Source organism: Lutzomyia longipalpis, chromosome 2 (genome assembly GCF_024334085.1).
Source record: "Lutzomyia longipalpis isolate SR_M1_2022 chromosome 2, ASM2433408v1".
Classification (NCBI taxonomy): domain Eukaryota; kingdom Metazoa; phylum Arthropoda; class Insecta; order Diptera; family Psychodidae; genus Lutzomyia; species Lutzomyia longipalpis.
The window spans coordinates 33583876-33609022 of record NC_074708.1 but is presented as its reverse complement, the minus strand read 5'-3'; the positions used below and the strand labels follow the sequence as shown (position 1 = coordinate 33609022).

Below are 25147 nucleotides of genomic sequence, written 5' to 3'. Positions count from 1 at the left end.
TGACACTCTTTTTCCCAGAAAGATGATTTCCCTGTGAGTTGTACCCTATATGATCGTGCTTATGTGGGGGTGGGGGATGGAGTGGAAGTCCTTTGGACAGAAAAATGCCAAACAAGGACTGCGGAATTACCATTTTGGATGTCCATCAGTGTCAGTCTGATACAACAGCAAATTGCAAGATGAAGATATAATAGAGTTGTGAGGTGAACAATCCGGGAACATTTTAGTAGAAGGATCAATTTCAAATTCTGTCTACGTCATACCTTTTATATTTTTGAAATTCACATTAATAAAACGTTTTAATCCTTATTTGAACGACTTTTTGGATTATCCCACTTTTGCATAATAAAGGACATTCTTTCCTATATCTTCAAAATAAATTACCTATATTTACTAAATATATGTATGTATATCAACTCTTTCCAATAAGGATAAATAACCGTCCTTCACCTCAACCGCTTTTCCACATTTTCCCATAAACACCGTGGACGCAATATTACTCCAAATTATCCATTCTCATGCTCTTATCTCAATTTTCTCAATACACTCGCACAGGGGTTCACGATTTTTTTTATTCCAACTCAAATTGTGATTGCGCGATGAGCCTCGAGGGTGTTGACACGTGCCAAAGTGGTCACGTGTCTTTGAGCACACGAGAAATACAACATACATACAGTGTAGCCATAATGAGAATTGAAATTAGAATTTCATCCCCAGGCGAATATAGACGAGTGGTTGTTCATTTAGTTAAGCGATTTTGTCAATTGATTTATCGTTCATCCAGTGATTAGCGGGTAGAGCGAAAAAAACCCTTAGGGTGTGCACAAAGATTCCAAGTAAAACTCACTTGTAGTGGCCTCTGTGGTGGTCCACCCATTCCATGGTGGTACATCACGTCGTGCTTAAGCTGTGAGGACATTTGTGTGTGAGCATGACTACTCTGGTGCTTCTGGATGTCCACAGCGGCCAGGGCTTCAGCCCTACTCAGGATGCCATCGTTCAGCCCCGAAAAGATATCACCCTGCAATTAAGACACAGAAAAAATCGTTAATCAACCTTGTCCATAGAGGCCTCGTTGTCGCACATATGTTTTTCTATTTTGATTTTCCCACCCCACCCTTGAGGAGAAGAACTCCCCAATAATTTTTCTCAAATAAGTATTTTTCAACACTAGAGCATTGTGAGTCATTGCTAAGGTGTTTTTCCCTTTGGGAAATAAGTCATCAATTTTTCTTCATATGAAGTACATACATAGCTTACAGGTTGGAATGTAAAAAAAAAAATATTTTCTTTTTAGAATATTTAGCGAAAAATCGTTTTGAAAAATCAGTTAAATTTAACAAAGAAATAAGGATTGCTCACTCGCAAAAAGTGAATCCTTTTCATTTTACAAATAGAAATCAAATTAAGGAAAACTATGTAATTTTCCTTCTAAAAGTTATTATCCTTTTCTGGGGAAAAAACGTAACCTTTCACTTGATGTTTGAAGCATAAAGTAGCATATATACAGAACAAGTGGAAATGGTGGTTGGAAAACGAGACACGACAAATCACCCTCTTCATCCACCCCAGAGGCACCCCAACTATGTGTTTTCGATGGGAGTTTGTGATATGCGACACATCGTGTATTACAATGTTTACATAAAATTCCCAGGGATGTGTCTCTCATATGTGAATATTAGTTGGTTGACATTGTTCTTGTTTTTCTTCTCTTCTCTCTATGTCTCCACAACTTCCGACCATCCCCAAATGTGCCTTCCCCGCCGGGAGCTTTTTTTTCGGAGCCACCCCCACATGAGTTTGTTTGCAAACTCAAAAGCTGCACATGAGTATGTCATATCTCCTTTTTGCTCTCATGTACATACCGGGGAATATATTCATTGAAGGATATTTTGGGGTTGTAGAAGGGAAAGGAGAACATATGTGATGTGTATGAGAAGGGTGGGTGAACGAAAGAGAAGTTCTTCGGCGCGGGGTGTTAAAAATTGACATCGTTCGTCATCCATCATTCAAACGGTTGAGGGGTGCTCCTGTAGCGGACGCCCTGTGAAATATTTATGAGACGTCTGGCCAATTTTTAATAAGGCCGACTCGCTCCCAACTCCTCACCAATCTAACATCTCTCTTCTCTACCTCCACTTGGAATCTGTGTGTATGTGTGTGTATTCTCACGTGAGGTCTTATGAGCTTTCCACGTACGACCTCCCCGTAGCAAGAAGAAAAAATAAGCCAGAGGCACATCTCAAGCTTTCGGCGCACTGGGATGGAAAATCCCTCCACCAAAATCGAACCGGGGAGGTAAATGCATTTCGGTTGGATTCCTCTTCGGCACACCCGTGAGATTTTGGGGATGGAATTATTGATTAATACTTCCCTAAGATGAGGGGCTATGTAGAGGAGAGTTTTTGGGAAAGTGTGGATGCGATGAGGGACTGAATCTCATAATCGCATGGAAGTGCGTAGCTTTCGAGGAAAGCTCTTCGGGTGTGCTTTAATATTACGCCATCCGTCGTAGGATGAGGTAAGACGATTTCATTTTACCATTTCCTACCTCGTCCCCCACACACGGGTAAACCCGTACATTTCACAACCCACCCTTTGGGTGTCGGGGAGGCTCGTGAGACAAACACACACGTATATGGAAGGCAATTTCCTCGTTAGATTGATGAAGTGTCTGGAGCAAGTCTGCCTCAATATCTCTCAATTATTCATTTTCTATTAATTATAGCACTTTGAACAATATTTCACTCATTTTCCATCTGCTACTCACTGCATCATCATCATCCACTCATACAAACCCCGCCCCGCATACGCATGAAAGCTTAATGGATCAAAATTTTAAAATATCATTGATGGATTTTCGTCCTTAAACATAGAGAAAAATTTCTTTGTGGGTCAAAAGAAAATCTCAATATTATATTCAACAAATACTTCCACCATTTCCACAAAATTGAATGTGAAATATGGCACAAGGGGCACTATTCCCCTAACTTCTATTCAAAACCCTTTTGCATTTGCCTCATTCAACCTGTCGCGATGTCTTTCATTAATTCGTCGTGGTCATTCGCACGTGACCGGAAGTTGTTTGTGGTTTTTTTTTCACCATCATCACCCTCTTCAATGGAAAATTGGATATTTCCTCGAGAAATTAGTGGGTTTTCCTGCCTTTCACGATAAGCACTTCTCCCCTCTCAAGTGGATATATTTTAGGTAAAAAAGGGAAACATATGCGAACATCGCTGCTAATCACGTGAACAATTCCCACAATTTTCTTCCCCTTCATTTGGGGGGTTAAATTAATTGAATTAAAAACAGGGAAAAGAATTTTTTTTTATGCACGCGATTGAGGGAATTGTGATTTTTTATTATTTCGGTAGTTTAGCAACTGATCGAGTTTTTGTATGTTTGAAAAAATCAAAAGATGTTGGATGTAATGCTTGAGGAAACATAAATTTTGAATAAGGAAAATGAATAAGACACTCACATTATGCCTGGGAGACCACGAATTACACATTATTGAAGCGTCTTCTAATAATCGACTCTGGAAGTAGAAGAAAATAGAAAATAGGGGTTGAAAGCGAGGCTTGATTGAGCAATTAATTTACATATAAAAAAATTAATAGACACACAGAAATATATTTAGGAATATATTTTTTTATTTAAAAAATTCATATGGTTATAATTTCCATAAAAAGAATGAATTTTGAATTTTACGTGAGTTAGGTATTTTTATAATTCAACGAGGCGCGTGAGAAGAATTTTACTAATTAAACGTATTCATGTAAAAAAAAAAGAGTTTAGTTTCACATTCAGTATGTAAATAGAAGAGAAAAAAAGTAAACATCATCATTGCTTTCAACCCCTTTTCCACACTATTATTGCCTAATCAATTAAGAGTCGTTAGCATTACATTAATAAATAAATAATGAATTGTTTATTTACAAAATGTCTATTGATCTTGCAACTCTTCCTTCGGCTTTAGGAGATCATTAATGCTGCCCTATTTGAAAGTATATTGTACACAATATCTGCCAGTAACAACGAACTTTCCCTATATTTGGGGTGGCAAATTCCAGTATAAAGTTAACATAATATTTCTCTTGGTATAATCATTAAAAATTAACCATGATTTCGCTGCGTACTTTTCACGTGGTTATTTTGTGAGAGAGGTCTTGGTTTAGATTTTGTAATTAGATTTGAGAGTACAATATTCCAACAATTCATTGAATTTTGCCCACACAAATATTTAACGATTTTGCAACACATCATGGCTCCAAATGTGGTTTAAATTGTTCCTCTCAACACATTATAATTGAATTTGGGCAATTTCGTGTAATCCCATGTCCGCATGATGGCAAATTTTTGTTTTTTTTCCTTTTGAATTAAATTCAAAAATTGATAAATCGAAAAAAATATAAATTTTTCTTATTATTTTTAAAAATAATTTAAATTTTCATTAAACATTAAAAAACGTGTAAGCCGTGTAAGCTATTCGTGTTGCCTCTATGTAAAAAATTGCATGTTGTTAAGTAACTTATATGGGGTATGTTAGGGAAAAAAAAGTAAACTTCCATCAAAGTGACTATTAAAGTCTTAAGAAAGTCTCACAGCGGAGACGGAAATACAAGGCTCGAGGAATATTACGAGGATTAAATTGGTGGTGTCTCTTCGGTTTTTCCTTGAAAAGCAAGCAACTTCCCACAATACACACAATTCACCCACCCCCAAAGTGACTTTTCCCACCCCCCGAAAAAAACACAGCCCCATATTAAGCCCACTCTGTACTACATATACATAATACCTTCTATGTTGGTAATTGTTAGTTAAACCGGTTTTCGTTTTGCATCACGCGATGTCGAAGATGAATTATAAATCAGATTATATTACAGAGTGTATTTATGGGTTTTAACGAGAGAGAAACTCTCCAACCTGGAAAAGTGTTCTAAATCGAAAATGCATACGAAGTTACACCTCCTACCCCACTACCTCCCACCCTATCCTCAATTCACCATTCGTCGTACAGCAGAGCTTTTTTTGCCATCCGCTAAGGAAAACTTTCAAGGTGTTTCTCTTGCCCGCCTTTAGTTCACGAACAGTAATGCCTTATGTATTGTCTGATACATAATATGCTCGCTCATCCATCATAAATGTAGGAGATTTTTTTTGCATGGAATTGACCAACATTTCTTCGATTTACACGGAGATAGGAGAGAGCTTTTAACGGACAGAGCTTACAAGATTTTTATATACAAGTGATTTCTGGATTTTACTAAAAAAAACAAATTGGGAAAGTCTTTTAATTCAATTTGGTTACCTAAGTCGTCAGAGAATGATTAGTAATTCAGTGTTAATTTGAGATCGCAATGTTGTATGTGAGTGCATAAACATGGCTTGAAAATTCTTTATTCTTATAAAACTTCAATGAATTCCGTTAAAAGAAGAGTTTTCGAACTTTTTACGCAAAATTTGAAAAATTTTGGTTAAAAATTAAATTTTCTAGAAGATTTTCAAGTCAGACTGCGAAAATGTTAAAACTTTCAGAGTATAACCGGGTTTATTTCAATGATTAAATCTATTGAATAAATCGTCCAAAATTTTTCTAATATAGTTTAGCAATGTTCCAAAGCATTTTCCTTACAAAACCTAAATTATTTTAACATCAAAACTATACTATGTTGCCACTAAAATAATATTTGTTAACAAGAAATGCATAATATGGGGAAATATTTGCAAAGATTTCCTCGTAAAATTCACAATTTTCCCAACCATTTTGTTTTGTTTACTGAAGAGGAAAGAAAAGCGCGAGTAAAAGGAGGAAAATTATGTGAGTGGAGAATTTCGAGTGCACAAAAAGGGGAGATTTTCTCTCTACAAATACAGTGACACATGGGGAAATGATCATATTTTCTCTTTCGCACCCTCTGTGCACAGACTTTTCCGTATATACGGAGAAAATCGTCCTATCTCCGCCCAACAACCAATCATACACGACGGCATTACTATCGATCGACCCGTTGTCGCCATTTCCATTCCGATTCTCCCCGAAAATTTTCCCTCCACCCGGTGTTTTTACTAATTCTTTTTCACCTCTTCCTAAACACCATGCTCTATGTTTATTCATCACTTTTGGGACAACTCTATTAGGGGGCAACCGTGAAAATGCTTTTTTTTATTCATTCCCTTTTATTGAGCTTGTAGAAGGTATACAACATACATAACATACAGAGAGTACACGTTGCTAATCGATTTGCCATGGCTCAGCAAAAATGCATCAGGAATTGTGAGAGGGAAAAATAATGTTGCTCTTCAGAAGTCAAAACAGCAATTTGCAAAATATTCCTCCCGTCCTTGCTCTATTATTGATAACAATCGTCACACCACTTGAAACTTAATACAAACGCCAATGAGGGGGGCGAGAGGGTGGCACTGAAATGAAATTATGAGCTACAACATTGTGCAATAGAACTTTGGAATTGCATTTAATTTGGTTCAAATACCGAAATTTAATTGATTCCCCCATGGTGCAAAATGGGGTGCCAGAGAGGTAAATCAGATCAATGAATTGGGAATTCATCTAAATTGTCCACTATAGGCTTATATTTCATTTTCCAATATTTTTCAGAAAAAAAGCTTCCTAAATCTGCTTAAAGCTTTAACTATATAATACGTAACATAGGTATATGTATGTATGTATTACATCGTCGATATACCAAAAAAGGTAAATTCTCTGACTCTCTCCCTATATACCTGACTCACCCTGTTCGTTTATTCTTTTCACAGACGACATTAGGGGGACGCAGAGTAATTTGGAGTGTCGTGAAATTTATTTGTAATAATACTGCAATAGTGAATGGCAAGTAAAACAATTAGGAGAGGAAGGAAAACAAAGCATTTACCACAACCCCAAAAACCACTCCAATCGAATATATTTCAAGTGTTATTGGCCAATTTACCATCAAAACTCTCCCTGTGCTATTTAAGTCCAAACGAAATGTGTATATACTGCGGTGATATAGATTTTCCAAAAACACCAGAGTGAGAACCCCGAATAAGGACTCACAAAAGGGGCTAATCAATTGAGGAGTTTTACAGATTTTTCAATGTAAGATTTTTCAAATGTTCTAAGGAATTAGAAAATATGTAAATATAAAAATTTGATGGTTTTAGGAGCTTTTTTTAAAATGGAAAATATTATAGGTAAAAGTTACAGGATAATTATAAAATTTTAATTCAGAATTTAATTTTTATTAAAAAAAAATTTTGCTACGTTTGTTTTTTAGAGTAAAATTTAGGAGAATAAAATTTAGGAGAACTTGGGACAATAAAAAAAAGTTCTCAATTTTTAATTTTCAGATCTTTCTTAAGATCACTCAAGGAGCATTCTAAAGCAGAGAATTTTGTACTTTACTGAAACAAAATTTTATTATTTTCCAAAGATTTTCTTTCTTGGGCCTAATTTTATTTCTGAAGTATTTTTTTCGGATTCTCCTTCCCTAATAAAATAAAATCTGTAATTTCTTAAAATCTTGAATCATACCAATTGACCATTATAAAAGAAAGGAAACCTTAATATTTCATAAAAAAATACATGACAATAATCAGATAAAAAAAATACTAAAGGGTTTTACTTTGCGAAGTTAATAGCCCCTTCAATACTTATATGTAACAGAACAGTATTAGAGCACACACAACATGTTAAAGCCACAATGGACTTTATTACATTAAATGCGACTACATATTGGGAGGTTTTTACTTTTGGGTGCGACGTACAATACATGAAGAGAAATTGAGAATTATTTCTATTAATTGACCAATATGTTTCATTTCCATTTGATGTTTTGCCACTAACATCCTTCCCCCGGAAATACAAAGAAGGGGTGGAAGCTTTTGATGTTATATGTAAGCTGTGGATACAAATGGAAAGCTTTTGGGAGAAAGCCTTTCCTGTACCCACAAGAAATAAAATGAATTTTAATGGTGATGAGCACACGATGTGCGATAATAGTATTTGTGCGGAAGGCGGAAAAAGAGGGGGTTTGGGATTTTAATAATAATCGATTTCCGTCCCCAAGCCGAAAATCCTAATAATACAAGTCTAGCACGATGGAGGGGTCTTCATAATGCCTGGGTAATGTTACTAAAAGCTTTTTGTATAATGCTAATATTAATGAGTCAAGAGCATCAGATAGAGACAAAATATCTCACACTCTTGCAAAGCATTTTCACCATGGAAAACTCCCATTCCGGAATTGAGAGGATTGGGAGGAATTGACTTTCCTTCATTATCCTTCGCTTGTCATTATCAGAAATTATCATCGTAAAATTCCTCCAGAGAACCACTAAAGCAATTAAGTACATACATTAAAGCAAATTAATTTATCAAATGGAAAATATTAATTCTTTTTTCACGGCCTCACCTGACAAATGGCATAATTTTAGGGGGTTATTCTCTCTAACTCTCACTGGAAATGTTTAGTTTTTTGGAATGAGATATTCTCTTTTCTGTACATTTGACAGTATGCAATAGATTTATATAAAATAGCTAATTCAAATACGTAATTAAATAGTGGTTATAAAACTAAGCGCACTAATAAGCCTTTTAATGATTGATGATTTTAATTATTAAAATATTTTCAAAATCTCTGTGATAATGGCACCTCAATGGATCATGAAGGAATTATGATATAATAGATTGATTTAGTTAATGTTTAGCTATATATATTTACAACATTCATGTATTGTAACCCAAATTATGCAAAAAAAAAGAGAGAAATGTGGGAGTTCATAACGAATGAGGCACCTCTCGCAATCACAGAATGGAAGTTTGTTAACAAAATCAAGTATCGTGAATTTTCATCCATTCCTCAATACATTCCTCGAGGAAAATTTTCCCACTCTGGGCAAACTTGGCTTCTTTTGGGTAAGCAATTTAAAACCAAATTTCAACCCATATACGACCCTATAACAATGTCGTAAAAATGGGGAAATAAAAAAGGTTAGCAAATGTGCGAATAAAAATCAAATTACGTTGCCTTCTTCCTGGATGGTGGTGTTCTGTGTGTGTTTTTTTTCTTGCGCCATCAACCCCCAGACATCCCGCAATCCCATCGACAATTCTTCGAAACCATACACAATATTGGAAGAGAGAAAATGCCTCGGAGAATAGCGAATGCAAGGAGAAGAAAATTCAACATTCTTCCAATGAAGTTCTCATACTCCTTCATTTCTTCTTGTTTTTTTTTTTACTTCTCCGTCATTGGATGGAAGATTGTGGAAAACTAAGAGCAATGCGAGGGTAGGAGAAAACGAAGAAATTGTTACAATATAAGGAGCGAGGAAAGCAATTCATCGTACTCTAAAAATCTACTCTCAACTGCCTTGCACAATTCAATTCATAAATATTTGATTCCTTTCCCGTTTTCATTTCGTATCTATTTATCGACTTCTTCACCAGCTTTCTTTTTTTCTCTCAGCCCAGGGTCCCTTCTCAATCAATGCCATATCCTCACGATTTTTGCCCAGAAAACTTGAAATGAGTCTTGGTTGTATTTTATATTTTGTAGTTTTGAATGTAGAATAAAAGTATATAAATGTTATATTTATAAATTTTTAATTATAAGAAAGTTAAATAGGGGAAAAAATTCCTTTATTCTTCGATTTTGGATTTTATCAAAATTCGCTTTAGAAGATTTTTTGCAAATTCCATATCAATTCTTAAACCAGTCGTGAATGGATTCTATTCTGAAATGCTATCTTTCTCTACGATGTTTCCCTCAGTTTTTTTTCACAATTTTTGTGAATGATGTGCTGTGTAAGTGGAAGTATTGGTGAAATTTCAATGCCAATTCACAAAATCTGAGAAAAAGCTGTGAGAAAAATCATGAAGGAAATCAGCGTTTCAGATCAGAATCCATCCACAATATTTAGCTACAGATCGATCGTTCACTCAACAAAAGCTAAATTCACTCACAATTTAATCTTAGGCATGAAAAGTTCTGCTTTCGTTACATCCTCTTGCAGTATAGTCTTTTCAGGGTGATATTATGAAAAATTCATATATCCTATAACTATTTAATTTAAGCTTATCCTCAAAGTATTAAAGTCTTTTGAATGCTTTTAGATTTAGAATTTATACTTCATTTTTCTTATTTTTTTTTAGAATCTCATGAACGTAACATGAATTTTTTACGCTCAATTATCAACTCATGTAATTGATCTGTATGTAATTTAGTGCCATTGATTGGGAGATTACGTGGAAAGAAGCATGAAAAAAGATGAGTGGGAATTATCAAATAAATTGCATTAGGAGAGCTTTTGTACTTTTAACTACCGCGTGCCTCTTTGTGAAAAGAAATAATGCGGGGTGTATTATTTAATGAAGAATAGAATTTCAATTGGACTTTCCGTACAATAATTATATCGTAATTGTTCCCTCACACCACACTCGGTGTGTTTCTTCTTCATGGTGGCAACGATAGAAGCTACATTATACGAGCTATAAAATAAAATAAGAGGTTTATTGGAGTTTCTACATATGGGCTATTTTATAAGCAATCATTTCCACGCAGGAAAGTCGACTTTTCCCCACAAATGAAACATCGCCAGACAGACAATCAACAGTGATAGTTATACCACGCAAGTGGGAAGATTATAGAAAAGGAGGAATTGAAGTTGAAAATATGTTATGGACTTTTTAGTTGCTAATATTGAAGCGTTTTCACTCCACACAGAGGCCACATATACTGAAGACACTTTTCTGATATTAATATTTAAACGGCGTGGGAACAGAAGCAAATGCATGCGGTCACATTCGACCCCAATAATTCGTTTTACTTTTGCCCTCTTGTGCTTTCTCCGGAGGAAAAAAAGCATCCACCCGCGTGTAGAATTTTTTTCCAATTCCTCGCAACTCTATGGAACAAAAGGAAGTGCCATTTAAATTATTCCACCCACACCTTCGACACTATTAATTGTTTCCAAAGAAATTCCTCCTCACTGAATGCTAAAAAATGTTCTTTTATTTTTTTCCTCAGCTCAGGGATTATTCAATTGGTTATAGGGAGTGAAATGTACCGCGATAAAATATAAGAATAATTTATAAAATTCTTACCGTGATTCTTGTTTTCAATCTGTCATCAACTTATCTTTTATGCATGCGATCAACACACCAGGCTTATGCGTATACCGAGGTGATTTTTATCACCAACTATGGAATTAGCTTATATAGAATTTTAGAAAAGGTGTTTAAAGGCGTTTTTTTTGTAATAAAAACTAATTTTCACCCTATAGATACACTGAAAAAAAATTCTTTCAATTGGTATTGCATAATCGAAAGCCCCCCATTAAAATTTCAATTGCAGTGTAAAGTTGCGCAAAAATTAAAACTTTTAAAACACTAATCTGAAATGTTTTCATGGTTATTAAATAAATGATTTTAATTTAATTTCACCAGCAATACTAATTGAATATCTTTTTATGATTATGGATTTTTAATAAAAACTGAATAATCCATTTAATTGGGCATCATCAGTAGAAAACACAAAATTAATATTTCAAGAACCACTTCTTCAATCATGCAATAACTAAGTGATTATGCAAACACATTTCACTAAAGCTCTGTGGTAGTACTTAAATTTTTAATATGTGTTTTATATTGGGGGAGAATTTTTGGTATGGAAAAATTACTGGGGAAAAATTATTTTATAATCAGTTATCATTTTTGTCGTTAGTTAACGATTAATAGAATGAATAGATTTGACATAGATAGAAGGATTTTTGATTTTTGTTAGCAAACACATTTCAATTTTCTTTTAATGAAAAGCTCCCCAAAGAGTTTTGCTATGTAGTGCGAAAAAAGGTTGTCTATGTGATCTTACTTAATACAGCTTTTAAATGGGACTAGACTAGATCTTTTAATAGATCTCTATTCATTTTGAGGTTTTGATGCAATTTATTTGCAAAGGAAAAAAATCTACATTACAAAAAAATTAACAATTCTACAGCTAAAAATCACATATCTAAATTCCATTTTTCAATATCACAAAAACCATTATTTCAAAGAAAAACTTTAGCTAGTAGATCCCATAACTTTCATATGTTTGAGAAGCATTTTAAATGAAGGGGGTGCATCAGAAAAAATTATGGAAAATGTCTTCATTGGAGACAAATTTAATCATAAATGCTCGAGAAGATAAAGTGTGTAGGATGACGTCAAATGGACTACAAGTTATGATAACAGCGCAAAGATATCGGAAAAGAACCTTTGATATGTAAATTTTCTTGCTCATGCAGAGATTTTCTCTGCCAAGTTTTCAAGCACTTATTTCGATGAATTATTAATCACAAGTTGATGCAAATCTTTCACTGCTTTTCCCACTTTTCCCTCATCTCTTCTCTCCGTAACTTCTTATGGTATAGGTAACTTCTTTTCCATGTTACACAGTTCTATGGCTATGTATTTGTCACTAGGAATTTTCTTTGTATATTATTTGATTGTTTTTCTTTTGGAAGATGTTTGAAAATGTTTTTTTCTCCTCGTGTAATAGTGGAAATCCTTCGGGGAAAATGGAAAAATAGGGAACCATGGGAGGGTTGTAAAAAATCAATCTAATCACTAAAAGCAATATACACCAATTAGTTCAATGGGATTTATTTCGTCTACAAAGTCTCATGCAAGTAGAGAAAAAGTTGCTCCTAAATCGCTTTGAGTCACCCTAATTGGGATCTCTTCTCAACTTTTCCCGAAAATTATTCCATTAATTCACCTTGAGATATCCTTTTCTGGAACCATGAATTTTCTTCCTTGTTTTCGGTACTTCCACTTCTCATGGAGAAAACCCTTGGAGAATTTGCCCGAAAAGTAAACTCACCGAGCAATGGTGATTAGAACAATTTGTTGCTTTCATCTCATCTTAATTCTCTTAATTAAAATCTGATCCCCCCTTCAGCATGGAGAAAAACTTTCCAAGGGTTCTGGTGTGGAAGCAGCAAGAGGTGAAAACTCCACGGAAAATTGTGCGTATAACAAATGATTCTAATTGCAATCTTTATGATACTGTCAGGATACGTTTTAATTTACTGTCAGATGATAAATAATATCTTTTAAATTTGTGGCTTCCTGATGGGTATAATTTGTAAGTTTCCTTAACCATCCCCTTTTCATTTAACTCATTTTCGTGGGTTACAATGGAAGAACAGATTCATAACTCCAGAGTGGAGGTAAATTGCAAAATTATCGCCTACAGCAAATTAAGCTATACCAACGCAAATTAATTTCATCGCATTGTTTGAAGCCATTTTACCTTTTTCTCTGCACATTTTCGTAAGAGTTTTCCTTTTTTTCACATTTTAAATTTTATAAATGAACTGGGGAAGGAAATAAAAGTTTTCAGGAGCTCCATTTGTTCTTCCCCATTTAGTGGATGGAATAAAATTCCCAAGTGATGGCGGGAAAATCTCAAAGGGATTCATACGTATGGATTTAATCGTATCACACAACCAACGATATATTCTTCCCGAAAACTCCTCCAGAGTACTTTGAGGGCTCGTTCTTTGCTCACTCTCGCTTCCAAGATATCCTCTTTTCTAGGCACCCCCACCCCATGGAGTCCTTGCATATATTTTTTTCCCTCGATTGCCATCCCACAGCGTCACATCTGGTGGCGCATTTGGGATGATCTAAAACGATGGATAAAATACACATGTATGTACTGTATTCCGCAGAGCATTTCCCTTCCATTGCGGGGAAGTTTATCCCAAAAATAGGGATCAAAACATCAATAACACTCCCCATGCGCTTCCTCCAAAGTATATCTACTCACTTTTGCATCATAATATTCCGAAGAATATGCTTCTGAGATTGTATGAGACCACAATTTTTTTTTATTGCAAGGGGAATTGGTGTTCTTTACTTTATACAAATAGAGTTGAACAAAAATTAAGAGGAGACAAAAGATCTATTTTTGTTTGAATGTTTCAAAATTTAGCTCTTACCTTATAATTTTTTTAAAAATTATAACTGTGATCATAATACAAAATTCATGTTAAAGTTAGATTTCCTTTAATTTGATATTTTGTAATAGATCTAATGGAATAATCAGAATAATTATTTTGATAACTCCCAAAAAAAAGGATTGAAAAAGTGTCAGTACATTCATTTCTCTTAAAATAAGAGACACGTATTGATTTTATATTTGATGCGGAAAAAAAAATATGATCATAAAAGAAAGCTTTGAATACTCACCGATGGATTTGTCATACACCTTCTCATTTGATCAGGACCTCGATACGAGGGACTGTATCGTCCTGGGAAACATCCTGGCGTCCCCATTTTCATTTTATCGGGCGACGGGTACATGGACATTGTCATACAGCCGCCCGTGAAGTCTTCTTCGAGTTTCAACGCCTTGGCGGCGTCAAATGGCGTCGGCGAGTAAATTTTGACTCACTTTTTTCAACGATGGCACACACAGTAATGGAAATACAGCTGATTTATGTCTTTTTGTGATCTCTCCTTTGATACCTCTTCCGCCCACCAATGCGGTGGCGATAAAATGTCTATTGATTGAATTCAATTTTTAGTCACTCTTTCTGCATAAATCTCCTCTTGTCCATGAGATAAGCACAAATCTCTCTCAGAATATTCTTTTCTACCAGAAAAAAATTTTCAAGTGTCTTTTCAGCAACTTTTCTTTTTCAAAAACTCCCTCTCAGATTTCAATCATTAACTTTCTTGTGGTCTTCATGCTCAATATAATGCATTTTCGTGTTGAAACGACGAAGGCATCTTTAGCTGTAATTCAATTTATCGAAACATCCTCATTAAATTGAGTGCCTCTGTTACGCTATCTTGTAGAGCTTTTCCCCTGAGTGGCACAAAAAAAACGGGAGCTTTGACAAAGTTAGAGGACAAGTTGCAAGTTTAAAATTGAAGCACGAAAAGAGGGTGAAATTTATCTCCATCAGTTGGATGAATTTGTCTCAAAGACACCGCCAAGCGAGCGAGAAAACTCAGAAAGAAAGTAATTTACAACCTTCGGATGAAGCGCAGCAGAAGATTTTTGTAGTGTAGCAAAAGCTCCGCAAAAGGGAATGGTATAGAATTGAGAAAAAGGGGATGTAATGAGAGTTAAAAGGAACTTTGAAAAGTTTCTCTACCGTCGGTAAAAAACAGTTTAAACTATTTTTATCTTATAAATAATTTATCTGCGCGCAAGAGCCGGCGCTTTTTTTTTTAAACCATCAACTTTTTGCATCTCTTACTTTCACTGGGAGGTGTTTTTTTTTCCTTCGTCTTAGGGATGAAGACGAGGATGGTGGTGTTGTGACTTTCCATACACATAAGATGGTGTATGCAAAATATCTCATAAATTATATCGCGGGAGAAAATGAAAGCTCAAAGAAAGCGCATGTGGGTGTTTTTCTCATCCGTCGCTGGAAAATCTCATTTTCCCGCCACTTTGCATAACCGCACAAATTGAATGCCTTTTGATTGGGGAGTCTTGTACGATTTACTACCATCGTCACTGCAGGCAAATGCAATGTAATTTAATGAGTGCAATGTATTACACGTATTACAGTTCAGTGACAACAGATAGTATATTTTTATTACTAGGGGAGAGTGTTTCAAATGCGACCGTTTTCATTCAAAAAATGTTTTAAAAAAATTGATTTAGACAGAATTTACATTTTCGTGCAATAAGAAAACGTATTAGAAATCGGACTGGGTACTTAAAAATATTTAGGCACTACTGAGGTTTAATTTTGGCTAAACTATCTTAAAATTTCCTATTCGTAATTAACATTTTAATAATGATAAAGACCTTACCAAGGACTTTTTTAAGTAAAACTTCTCATTAAAAAAAATCTAGATTTTTCTAATATTATAAGAAACAGCAAAAAATTGTTCAATATTTTATTTGTAATTAGTACATTTTTATTGAATAACTGTACCTACTCTAATCTACATATATATCTGTTTAGCAAACTATTGTCTTATTTGAAATATATATTTGAATTTGAAATATCGCGTCTCTTTCTATGATCAAATGTATTAAATTTTTGTGAAAAAAAAAACTTTTTTACATTAAAAATTAACAAAGTAACATCGTCTTGCGTAATACAATGAGCAAATCCGCGTTCAGGATGCGCAAATCAATATATAAAATTTTAAAAACAATGTTTTATATAAGAAACTTCTTTAGTGTTTTAAAAGAGAAGAAAATCTTCAAATATGAATTTAGCAGGATTTTTTATTTATTTAATTAAATTTATTCATAATCATTTAAAATAATTTTATTTGAGCATCTTTCGCCTTACTCAAATATCAAAGTTTTTAGAAGAAACGACAGAAAACCGAATCAGTTAATCTCTAATCTTATCTATAAAATTTTAATTCGAATCCCATTTATTCTAAGGAAAAATAATAGTAGAGTGCTGAGGGTCAGATTAACGCTATTCTCCCTACGTAATACAATTTTCTTAGAAAATAAGACAAATCGCAGATATAATTATTATTTTAAAAATATTACATATTAAAAAAAATAGCATCATTTTTATAATTTCATTTTATTGCATTTAAAAAAAATTCAATTCATTTTAAAAATAATTGATTGGTATCTCTTAAGCGACACTCACCCATACACCATGGCTTATCTTGTTCTAATTCGTTACATGCATTGTGGCAAATAAAAGAATTAAGTAAATAAATCATTAAATTGCAATGAGGGTGATGAGCACGCGAAAAATCTCAGTTCTTGCAAATTTTCGTGCTTTGATTGCATACAAAATGGCACTAAAAAGTATCACTCATTGCTTGGCAAATTAATCAATCATAGCTGATGGAGGGTTGAGGATGAATTTTCTACCCTCGAAAACTTTTCAAGAGCACGACAGGGTGGAAAAAGAAAAAAATAGTGGTAATTAATTGTATAGCATGGAATATGGAGTGCTGATCGTGACCACTTGTTTGCACAGGTTGAATTTGGAATTCACCGTGTGGCGTATACCCCTCGTTATGGGGATCACCCCCCAAAGTGGGCGCGTGAAGAAATTCATGGAACATTTAGTAATGTTGAAAAATTCACAAAATACCCTGGTTGATTGATTTCCCTCCATCATTGTGCTCCTTTCCCGCAACTATAGTTTCCATTCCCCGGGATCTAGCATGCGTGGGTGGGATATCGTGAGAAATTCATAATCTTTCGATAGTCATGAATAAAAAAAAAGAATATTCCCTCTCAGGATCAGTGGTCGCCCCCCTTGCGCGGGAAAAAAATCCTCCCACGGCTGAAATATTCATGGGACAATTAATTATTTTCAATTTTCACCACCACATCAAATTGCATTTTAACATCCAAAAAGCTATTTTTATCATTTTATTTATTCAAACATTTTGTCCTGCGACTCACTGACACAAATTATTGCCTTCATGTGCGTTTTTATTCAATTAAAAATCACTTAATCCTTCGAGTTGTGTACTCTGAGAGTGGTCAGCTGATGTTCTGGGATATTCATGAGGGCTGGCGCGCGAGACAGGCACTCGAATTTATGGCATTCACCTTTGTTCAGGAAAAGCTGTTCAAAGTTCAAAATGGGTTTCTAGGAAAATTTTTTTTAAAGAATTTTTGAAATTTTTTATTCAGGTGTTTTTTAAGACAAAATATTTGTGTTGAAATTGATAATAGCTCTATCTCGAGTAATGTGCATTAGATCATGATTCTGTTAACAGAATTTGAATTAAATCTTACAGGGACATTTAAAAAAAAAATTCTAATTTTTTTTAAAAATATTTTAAGATACCCCAAAAAAAAGGACAAAAGTACTAAAAGAGTAGTAACCTTTCTCAGATGATGACATTATTGAGGATTTCGTGAAAGCAATAAAATAGTTTCGCTACAAATGGAGGGAAACTGAACTTCACCAAAGTTTGCACACACCATGAAAAGTATAAGACCACCAGTCTGTGTTTTCTTTTTTTGTGTAATTTGGATTGTTGCACGGAAAACTCTGTGAACTGGAAAATGTCTCACTCGAAAGACACCACAGTTGCAACTGAATCTCGAGACATTGCGAGGGTGAACGTGGACAGGGCGCAAAAAGAAGCGGGCAACTGAGGGAGGAAGGGGATTCAACAGTGACGGACGCGGGAGGTTGGTCTTCTTTCTTGCAGAAGCACACACACTGCAATATCAGGGGGTGCTTTTTACCCCTAACATGTGAGGGACAAATCCTCACGAAGCCATCACCATCGTCACGAGGGCGGACCTCTGAGCTAGAGGTTCACCAGAGCGCCTGTGCTGTGTTCATTTATTTAAGGATTGGTGGAAAACACCATCCAACATTGATGTTGGGATCTTCTATCCTACCACACATGAGCGACAGAGAGCACCCACTCGATGTTCCGTCTCTTCGGGAAAATCACCCTTCATTCATCCCTATTCGTCTCACAGGGAAAAAGGATAGCAAATACGCCGGAAGTGGTGGAAGGTATCCAATGGACTTTCATGAGTAAAAACCACCATACAGTCGATTCACTTTAGCCGCTCCACATGAAGGGAATACCATTGTTGTGTTGCGAGAGATCTTATACTGATGGGGGATGAAAAAAAGCTCACAGTGAGGGGTGGTGAAAAGCTTCCGTACAAATCTCCCGGTTCTTTGGTGCTAAAACCCTCTCCTCTGACAAAATATTTTTTCCTTTTCACAAAAATTCCATCGCTTCGCAGACAAAGACGAATCCTCTCTCGGAGAAAAAAAAATTATCTGAAAATCCTCCAAATCTGTGGAGGGAAAAGCTCCCCAGTGGAAAGAAAAGCTGCACACATAAGCTTCCCAAAATGGCAAAGAGGGATGGAAAATACATCATTTTGATGGGAAAAAGTGTCTGCGGGAAAAAATATATATCGCAAACGGTGAGAGAGAAAACAATACTGGGGAAATATATCTCGGAGAAATTGTTAAATCACCACACAATCAGATTAAAGACCTACTCTTCGCGATTAATTATTCATCCCTTTGCTGATTTTTGTTTTACTTTGCATCACCATCCGCGGGGTTTTTTTCACCAAAAAGAGATTGAATTGAGCTGCGCTGCTCTTTTTTTCTGGGGATGCCACAGGATGAAATCCGCCATTATTTGGTCCATTTCCTGCTGAAACATAAATTCATTATAGGCATAATTCTGCGTTTTTATGCCACAAAAAATCGCACCACTTTACAACGAAAACCATGTGCAGATGGCGGGCATTAAACTTACCCTATGCTCGCATATCGCTTTATTACTTATTTATCGAAATTATATATGTAACTATAATAAGGGAAATACATAATAAATTGTATTTGATTGAGTAAAGTTGAGGAGATGAGTTTGAGTTTCAGGTGTTATTATTTTAAAAAAATGTAATTTTTTAACTCTGTAGACATTTTTCTGAATAAATTATTTTCTTTTAAGCACAAAGTGTAGATTATGGTATTGTTCGATTGAAAAAAAAATAGTTTTTGGGTAAATCCAAATCTCTGAATGAGTTTTTAAATTCACAAAATCGTTTTTGTAATGTAAAACGTATAAAATGCTAAACATTTTTCTCATTTTACGACCCACCCACATACAGCATAAAATCATCCACTCTAAATTTAAAAAAAATCAATCAACTGCAATATCGCTCCTCTTGCGAATTTTTCAGGCGAGTTTGCATTTCAGTTGCGCAAAATAGCTCCTGGTGTAGACGGTACTTTTTCCACAATAAATTTCCCTCGCAATTTGCATCTCAATTATGTTGAAAATAGACTATACGTGGATTCTAGCAGGTGTTCAACTTCTTGCGAAACCTATCTTCCTTGCTAATTGTGTTTAATTCCTCGCATGCATTAATATTTAATACAAGTAGAATTTGCCAAGTTGTTGCATTATGCACAAGCTCTCTATATTACTGCAAAATCCTAAATAAATCAATAACAATTTTCGCAGAGATTTTGCCCAGCCGCGATTGGAAAAATATTTCCCAGGCTCAAGTATTCAAAAGAAGAAAATGGTTAAGAATTTAAAAATACATTTTCTTTGTTTCTTGAAAGTAATTCGTGTACCTAATCATTAAAGATTTCATTCATATTTTGACTGATTGCAAATAAATGTATGTGAATGTAGAATTTTGCGGTTGGAATTCTCTTTAAAATTTTACAGCATGTTTATGGGAATTGAGCAATGTTTTAAATATGTATTTAGTTCTGGGGTGGCAATGAAGGTCGTCAAAACATAATAAATATTCTATGCACGAGCATTTTCACTTTTTTTCGCTCATTATGTACTCTGTAGGGCAATTTTTAGCGTCAAAATAGAAATGAATATTTCTATGCCAAATTCGTAGTGAAAGTTTCTGTATAATTCCAAGAAATCGCGGAATGATTTTTATTTTTACTGCATGCTATTATCTATATTTTCTATAACTACTAGGTGGCGCATAAGTTATTGCATGATTTAGCATGTAAATCAGCCTTAAATCATGCATTAACTTATGCGCCCCTCTATAGATAGAATAGAAATTCATCTGGAAATTAACTTAAAAAATTCATTAATATATAAGAGAAAAATAAATGAAAGAAATCGTTGATAGTGGTAGGTACAGCATATAATTTAAAAAGTCAGATTTTTTTCATACAATCAACTAGTACACTGATTATGTTTCAATTTTTTAAATCATAGTCTAATCTTTTCTACGTAAAAAATTAATTAAAAATTCTTAACACCAATAAATTATTTTCAAATTACGATTAAATAAAAGCAATGTATCAAATTTTAGCAGTGTATAAGGAATAAATTGAAGTGAAAGAAAGGGTATTCTCAATTTAAAGAGGACACTGTGGGAACCTAACTGAAGAGTTTCATGTGACAAAAAAAGTTTCAAAGGGGTTGGCGTGGCTTCAAGTGACGGAATAAAATTTTAATGCATCTGCAATTGAGAATGTGGTGAATTAAATTCGCGGAAAGTGTTAAATAATCAAAAGGTTGGATAATGTGTCCATTATCGAAGGTTTGTTGTGACGTTAGAGAATGGAGTGGACAGTGGGGTGACTGATAAATTCTTCGCCACCCCCAACTTCCATTCTCTATGATCATCTGCATGAATGCACTCACTTTGAGGTGTACTAATTTCAAAGTCTATTTAAACTGCAAATAAATGTGGTAATTTGAAAATAATACTACCTACCATGGCACCCTGTACATAGCACAATTTCCCTCCCTACTCCCCCTCCAATGCAACGAGGCTGCAGAAGAGAACACGACGGACCCACTGTGAGGGTTGTTCCACACAGTCTGGGATGGGGATATGGAAAATGTCCACGTTGTGCCATGTAATTAGTGACTCCCTATCTAATTTGTACCGTGTGTATGGTATGGTATAACTTACATAATAATATCCAAAGCAATAGACTGTCGCATATGTGAAAGAATAAATGGCGATTGCGGTCAGTGTATGTCTTTTTGCTGCCACCGTGTCACTTGTCCGCCAAAAGGAACCACCTCAACGTGAGGAAAAACGCACACGCAAGGGCATATGGAAGTGAGGGAGCTGAAAATCATAACATATGCGGGAAATATTTTGTTCCTCCTGCAAGTGAATCAACGAGTGAAAAATTACCAAACATTTCAAACAACATGCAGATAAAATAAATCGCCTCTGGGTGAAAAGATTCGGGGTGAGGGATAAAATCACAAGAGCAAAGAGATACCATCAACAATATCGGATAATTTGCTATTTAGAAATAATTCTCTGTCATCATTTGTTGCTCATTCAGCGTCCCAAGCTTCCACAAGGGGACTTTCTGTCTTTATGCTGGCTGTATGTTCGGAAAAATCCTCATATATGTGAAAAGATTGAGAAAAGAGTTGCGAAAAGATAAGATTTCATTGAAATAATGATAAATTTAAGATAAACGGCTAAAGAAAGATATTTTTATGTCTTAAAAAATAAAACAAGTAGAAAATTGAGAAGATACAGGGATTATGTATAAAAGAATGTTTGATTTAACCCAGATTTACCCAGATTTGAGTTCATAAAAATGCCATTATAGGTCTTATTTTTACAAAAATCCCAAAAATCAAATAAAGTCGGTAAAAGTAATAGTCTTATAACTTTTTTGTGAAACAAGAATTTTTGCTAAGAATTGATCTCTAGCTAATTTTGAAATTTGACTACAAAAATTAAAAAAAAATTCTTGGGCATATCTGGGTTAATAACTTACCTTTAAAATATGTATTGTATAATTTAAAATCACTTCAATTTTCTAAAATATATCTGAATTAAAAAATATACATTTATAAGTACAAAAAAAATCATAAAGTATTGTCTTCATTTAAAATCACTTCAATTTTCTAAAATATGTCTGATTTAAAAAAGAAACATTTAAAAGTACAAAAAAAAATCATAAAGTTGCATCTCTCATCTAGAAATATTGCAAATCTAATAGAGAAGCTCCTTTTCTCCACTCATTCTACTTAGATCTTTAATCTCAAAAGCCACTGAAAGCTGAAGATTTTGTGTCTCTTCATGGGATTTTTCTCTTTGCACTGTCATATTCGTTTTTGTGACAAGTTTTCCACTTTGGAAAATTATAGAGATAATCCCGGATGTGACATTTTGGGCTCTTTTCCCTTCCGCACTAGCATTTTTCATTTCTATCAGTTTATTTCTCCCATAGAGCCTCTGTGTGCATCATGGGAGATATTTGTCACGAAATTATATACTTAATTCTCTCTCTGGTTCTGAATTTTATTTTTAGAACTCTGACTGATCTTTGTGCAGAAAATCCTGACTATATACTTACTAATATAATACGTAAGAGCGAAGGATAAGCATTCACCGCATTTAGTTAAAAATGTACTGGTAAGCTGACCAAGCTTACGGGAGCTGTGTTTCTTTCAGTGTACCAATTTTGTGAGAGCAAACTAGAACGCGAATTAATTTAAATACGCGCAAAGTCGGGAAAAGTTGAAAAGTCATACCCTAAGAAATCTTTAGAAGGCCATATCTCGGGAACGGCTCCATAGATTTTCGAGTTTGAGCTATCGTTGGAAAGGTCTTAACCTGAACTATAATAAATTAAAATATGAAGTAAATCGATAATGGCATTTTCGAAATATTCGAGTTCGAAATTTTCGAAAATATTGATTTTGACTTTAGCGCCTCTCGCGGTCATTTCTCGAACTTGCAATGTTCTAGACATTTGTAGGGCTTCACGAAACCTTTCATTTGCACTTGAGTTGATCAAAATCGGACTTGTAGAACCCGAGATATGACATGCCAACTTTGGAAGGCTATATCTCGAGAACGGAGACATAGATTTTCTTCATTTTTGGCATGGAGCTAGATAATATGGTCAGCTATAACATATCAAAAAATGAAGCAAATCGATAACGGCGTTTTCGAGATATTCTTCGAAAACTCATCGAAAATTTTGTTTTTGATTTTTGGCCCCCTAGCGGTCAATTTTGAAACTTCGTATGTTCTAGAGAGTTGTAGGGTTTGTTGAGAGCTTTCATTTGAGCCCGGGTTGATCAAAATCGGTCAAGCCGTTTTCGAGTTATGGTCGATTTTCGATGAAAAATTGTGGCGGCCATATTGACTAAACGGCTTGACCGATTTTCGAAAATGAGGTATCGTTGGAAAGGTCTTGATGTCCCCTACAACATATCAAAATTTCAGCCCTCTAGCTATAATAGCCGCTGAGATATAGCGAAAACAAAATTTTGAGGTTATTCAAAATGGCGGACGGAGGGGTGGGGGGGTGGATTTGACCTCATAATCGGATGTCTTCCAGTCGATATTTAAACTTTGCCGTTTACCGCAAGTCTCTATCTATCACCGTTCTCTCGCAATTTAGCGTTATACTACGGACGGCCGGACGGCCGGCCGGAAAAAAACTTATTTTTGGCGCATACGTTTTTTGGAATGTGGGGACCCTAATTCGTGCTCATACCAAGTTTGAGCCCGATCTGACGACTTTCGATTTTGCTCGGTACACAAAAGCTGTGTCTGAAAGAAACACAGCTAATTCAAAAATTGCAAGAACATTTTCCCATGGAAAAGCTTCAGAGAGACAAAAGAAATTATAGAAGAAAAGATGGATTTTGCTTATCTTCCAAATAAACTTTCCTCTCTCTATCTGTCTGAAAGCGATATTCTTCATCCATATCCTGTGAAAGTCCACAACCACCCCATCGCATCCCCTTGTATCCGACACCCCGCTTGAATATTCATGAAGTTCATTTACTTAAAACTTCAATCGGGCAAGAGAGATTGAAGTGGATGGAAAAATCAGAATTTTAGGATGGGGTGAGGGAAGGAAGAGTTTATTGTGGTGTAATCCTGAGAAGACATTGAGCTGAGAGAGATCATTGGACGGACAAAGGACATACACTAATCAAAGTTTGACCATTTTCCTTTGGATTCCCTTCGGTGTAATTCCAAGAGGACACTCAACTTCCAAACTTGACATGAAATCACTCTCACTCACCCATTCCACGTGGTATATGAACCTTTCAAAATCACACCCCTTTGTTGCTCAATGCTTTGAGGTCACGAAAAAGAGGATTCTACACTCACCGATTTAAATTCAAAATTAATTCTTTTTTATCTACATTTTTAGAATTTCTTTTCAAAGCTATTTTTAAAGCTAGGAGGAAAATTAAATTTTTATCACTTGTAACGATTTTTTCTGCATTTGACTCCTTTTGTATTCTAGAAATTAAATAAAAAATAATATATTTTGCCCAAAAAAATTTAAAATCTCACTTAAAAAATCCACCTGCAAGAACACCCCAAAAGATGCTCTCTGGATGACCTTTGCTGGTTCTTTAGTCGAAAACCAGAAGAATTTTCGACCCATCTGTCATCACAAACAATGTGATAATTTTCCCGGATCCTCTGGTAGTGCCTACAGCGCCTACAGAGAGTAAATTTTCCGCCCTACATGTCCCTTTTTTCCACCCATTTCCTATTGTATATCCATTAACAGACAAGAACAGGATTTATCCATTGTGAAGTGATTGTGCATGAGGGAGAAAGTGGGATGAATCTGTCGAGGGTTGGAATTCATCCTCATTGATGCAAATGCGATATGGTTTAAAAATCTATTAACGGTGGGCTTTGAA

General features: G+C 34.9%; 3 protein-coding genes across 9 annotated transcripts in view; 1 reads left to right on the top strand and 2 right to left on the bottom strand.

Annotated features, from left to right (window-relative positions):
* The window catches only part of LOC129790301 (inhibitory POU protein), a 29335-nt gene extending 11406 nt beyond the window's left edge, over positions 1 to 17929 (bottom strand). For 5 of the 7 annotated variants that reach the window (XM_055827752.1, XM_055827755.1, XM_055827753.1 and 2 more), the window contains exons 1-4: positions 17838 to 17929; positions 14243 to 14791; positions 3485 to 3541; positions 848 to 1021 (exon numbers count right to left, since the gene is read on the bottom strand). In XM_055827752.1, coding sequence (XP_055683727.1) covers positions 848 to 1021; positions 3485 to 3541; positions 14243 to 14368 — 357 coding nt within the window. In that variant the 5' untranslated portion in view covers positions 14369 to 14791; positions 17838 to 17929. The remainder of the gene's footprint in view (positions 1 to 847; positions 1022 to 3484; positions 3542 to 14242; positions 14792 to 17837) is intronic. The other 2 variants (XM_055827754.1, XM_055827758.1) reach the window with 1 other exon arrangement.
* The window catches only part of LOC129790211 (serine/threonine-protein phosphatase PP2A 65 kDa regulatory subunit), a 620353-nt gene that overhangs the window by 364162 nt on the left and 231044 nt on the right, over positions 1 to 25147 (bottom strand). The window lies entirely within an intron of this gene.
* LOC129790155 (protein O-mannosyl-transferase TMTC2-like) overlaps positions 10127 to 25147 on the top strand; it is a 433518-nt gene continuing 418497 nt past the window's right edge. Inside the window, exon 1 of the mRNA XM_055827506.1 lies at positions 10127 to 10218. The gene's annotated coding sequence lies outside the window, so the exon portion shown is untranslated. The remainder of the gene's footprint in view (positions 10219 to 25147) is intronic.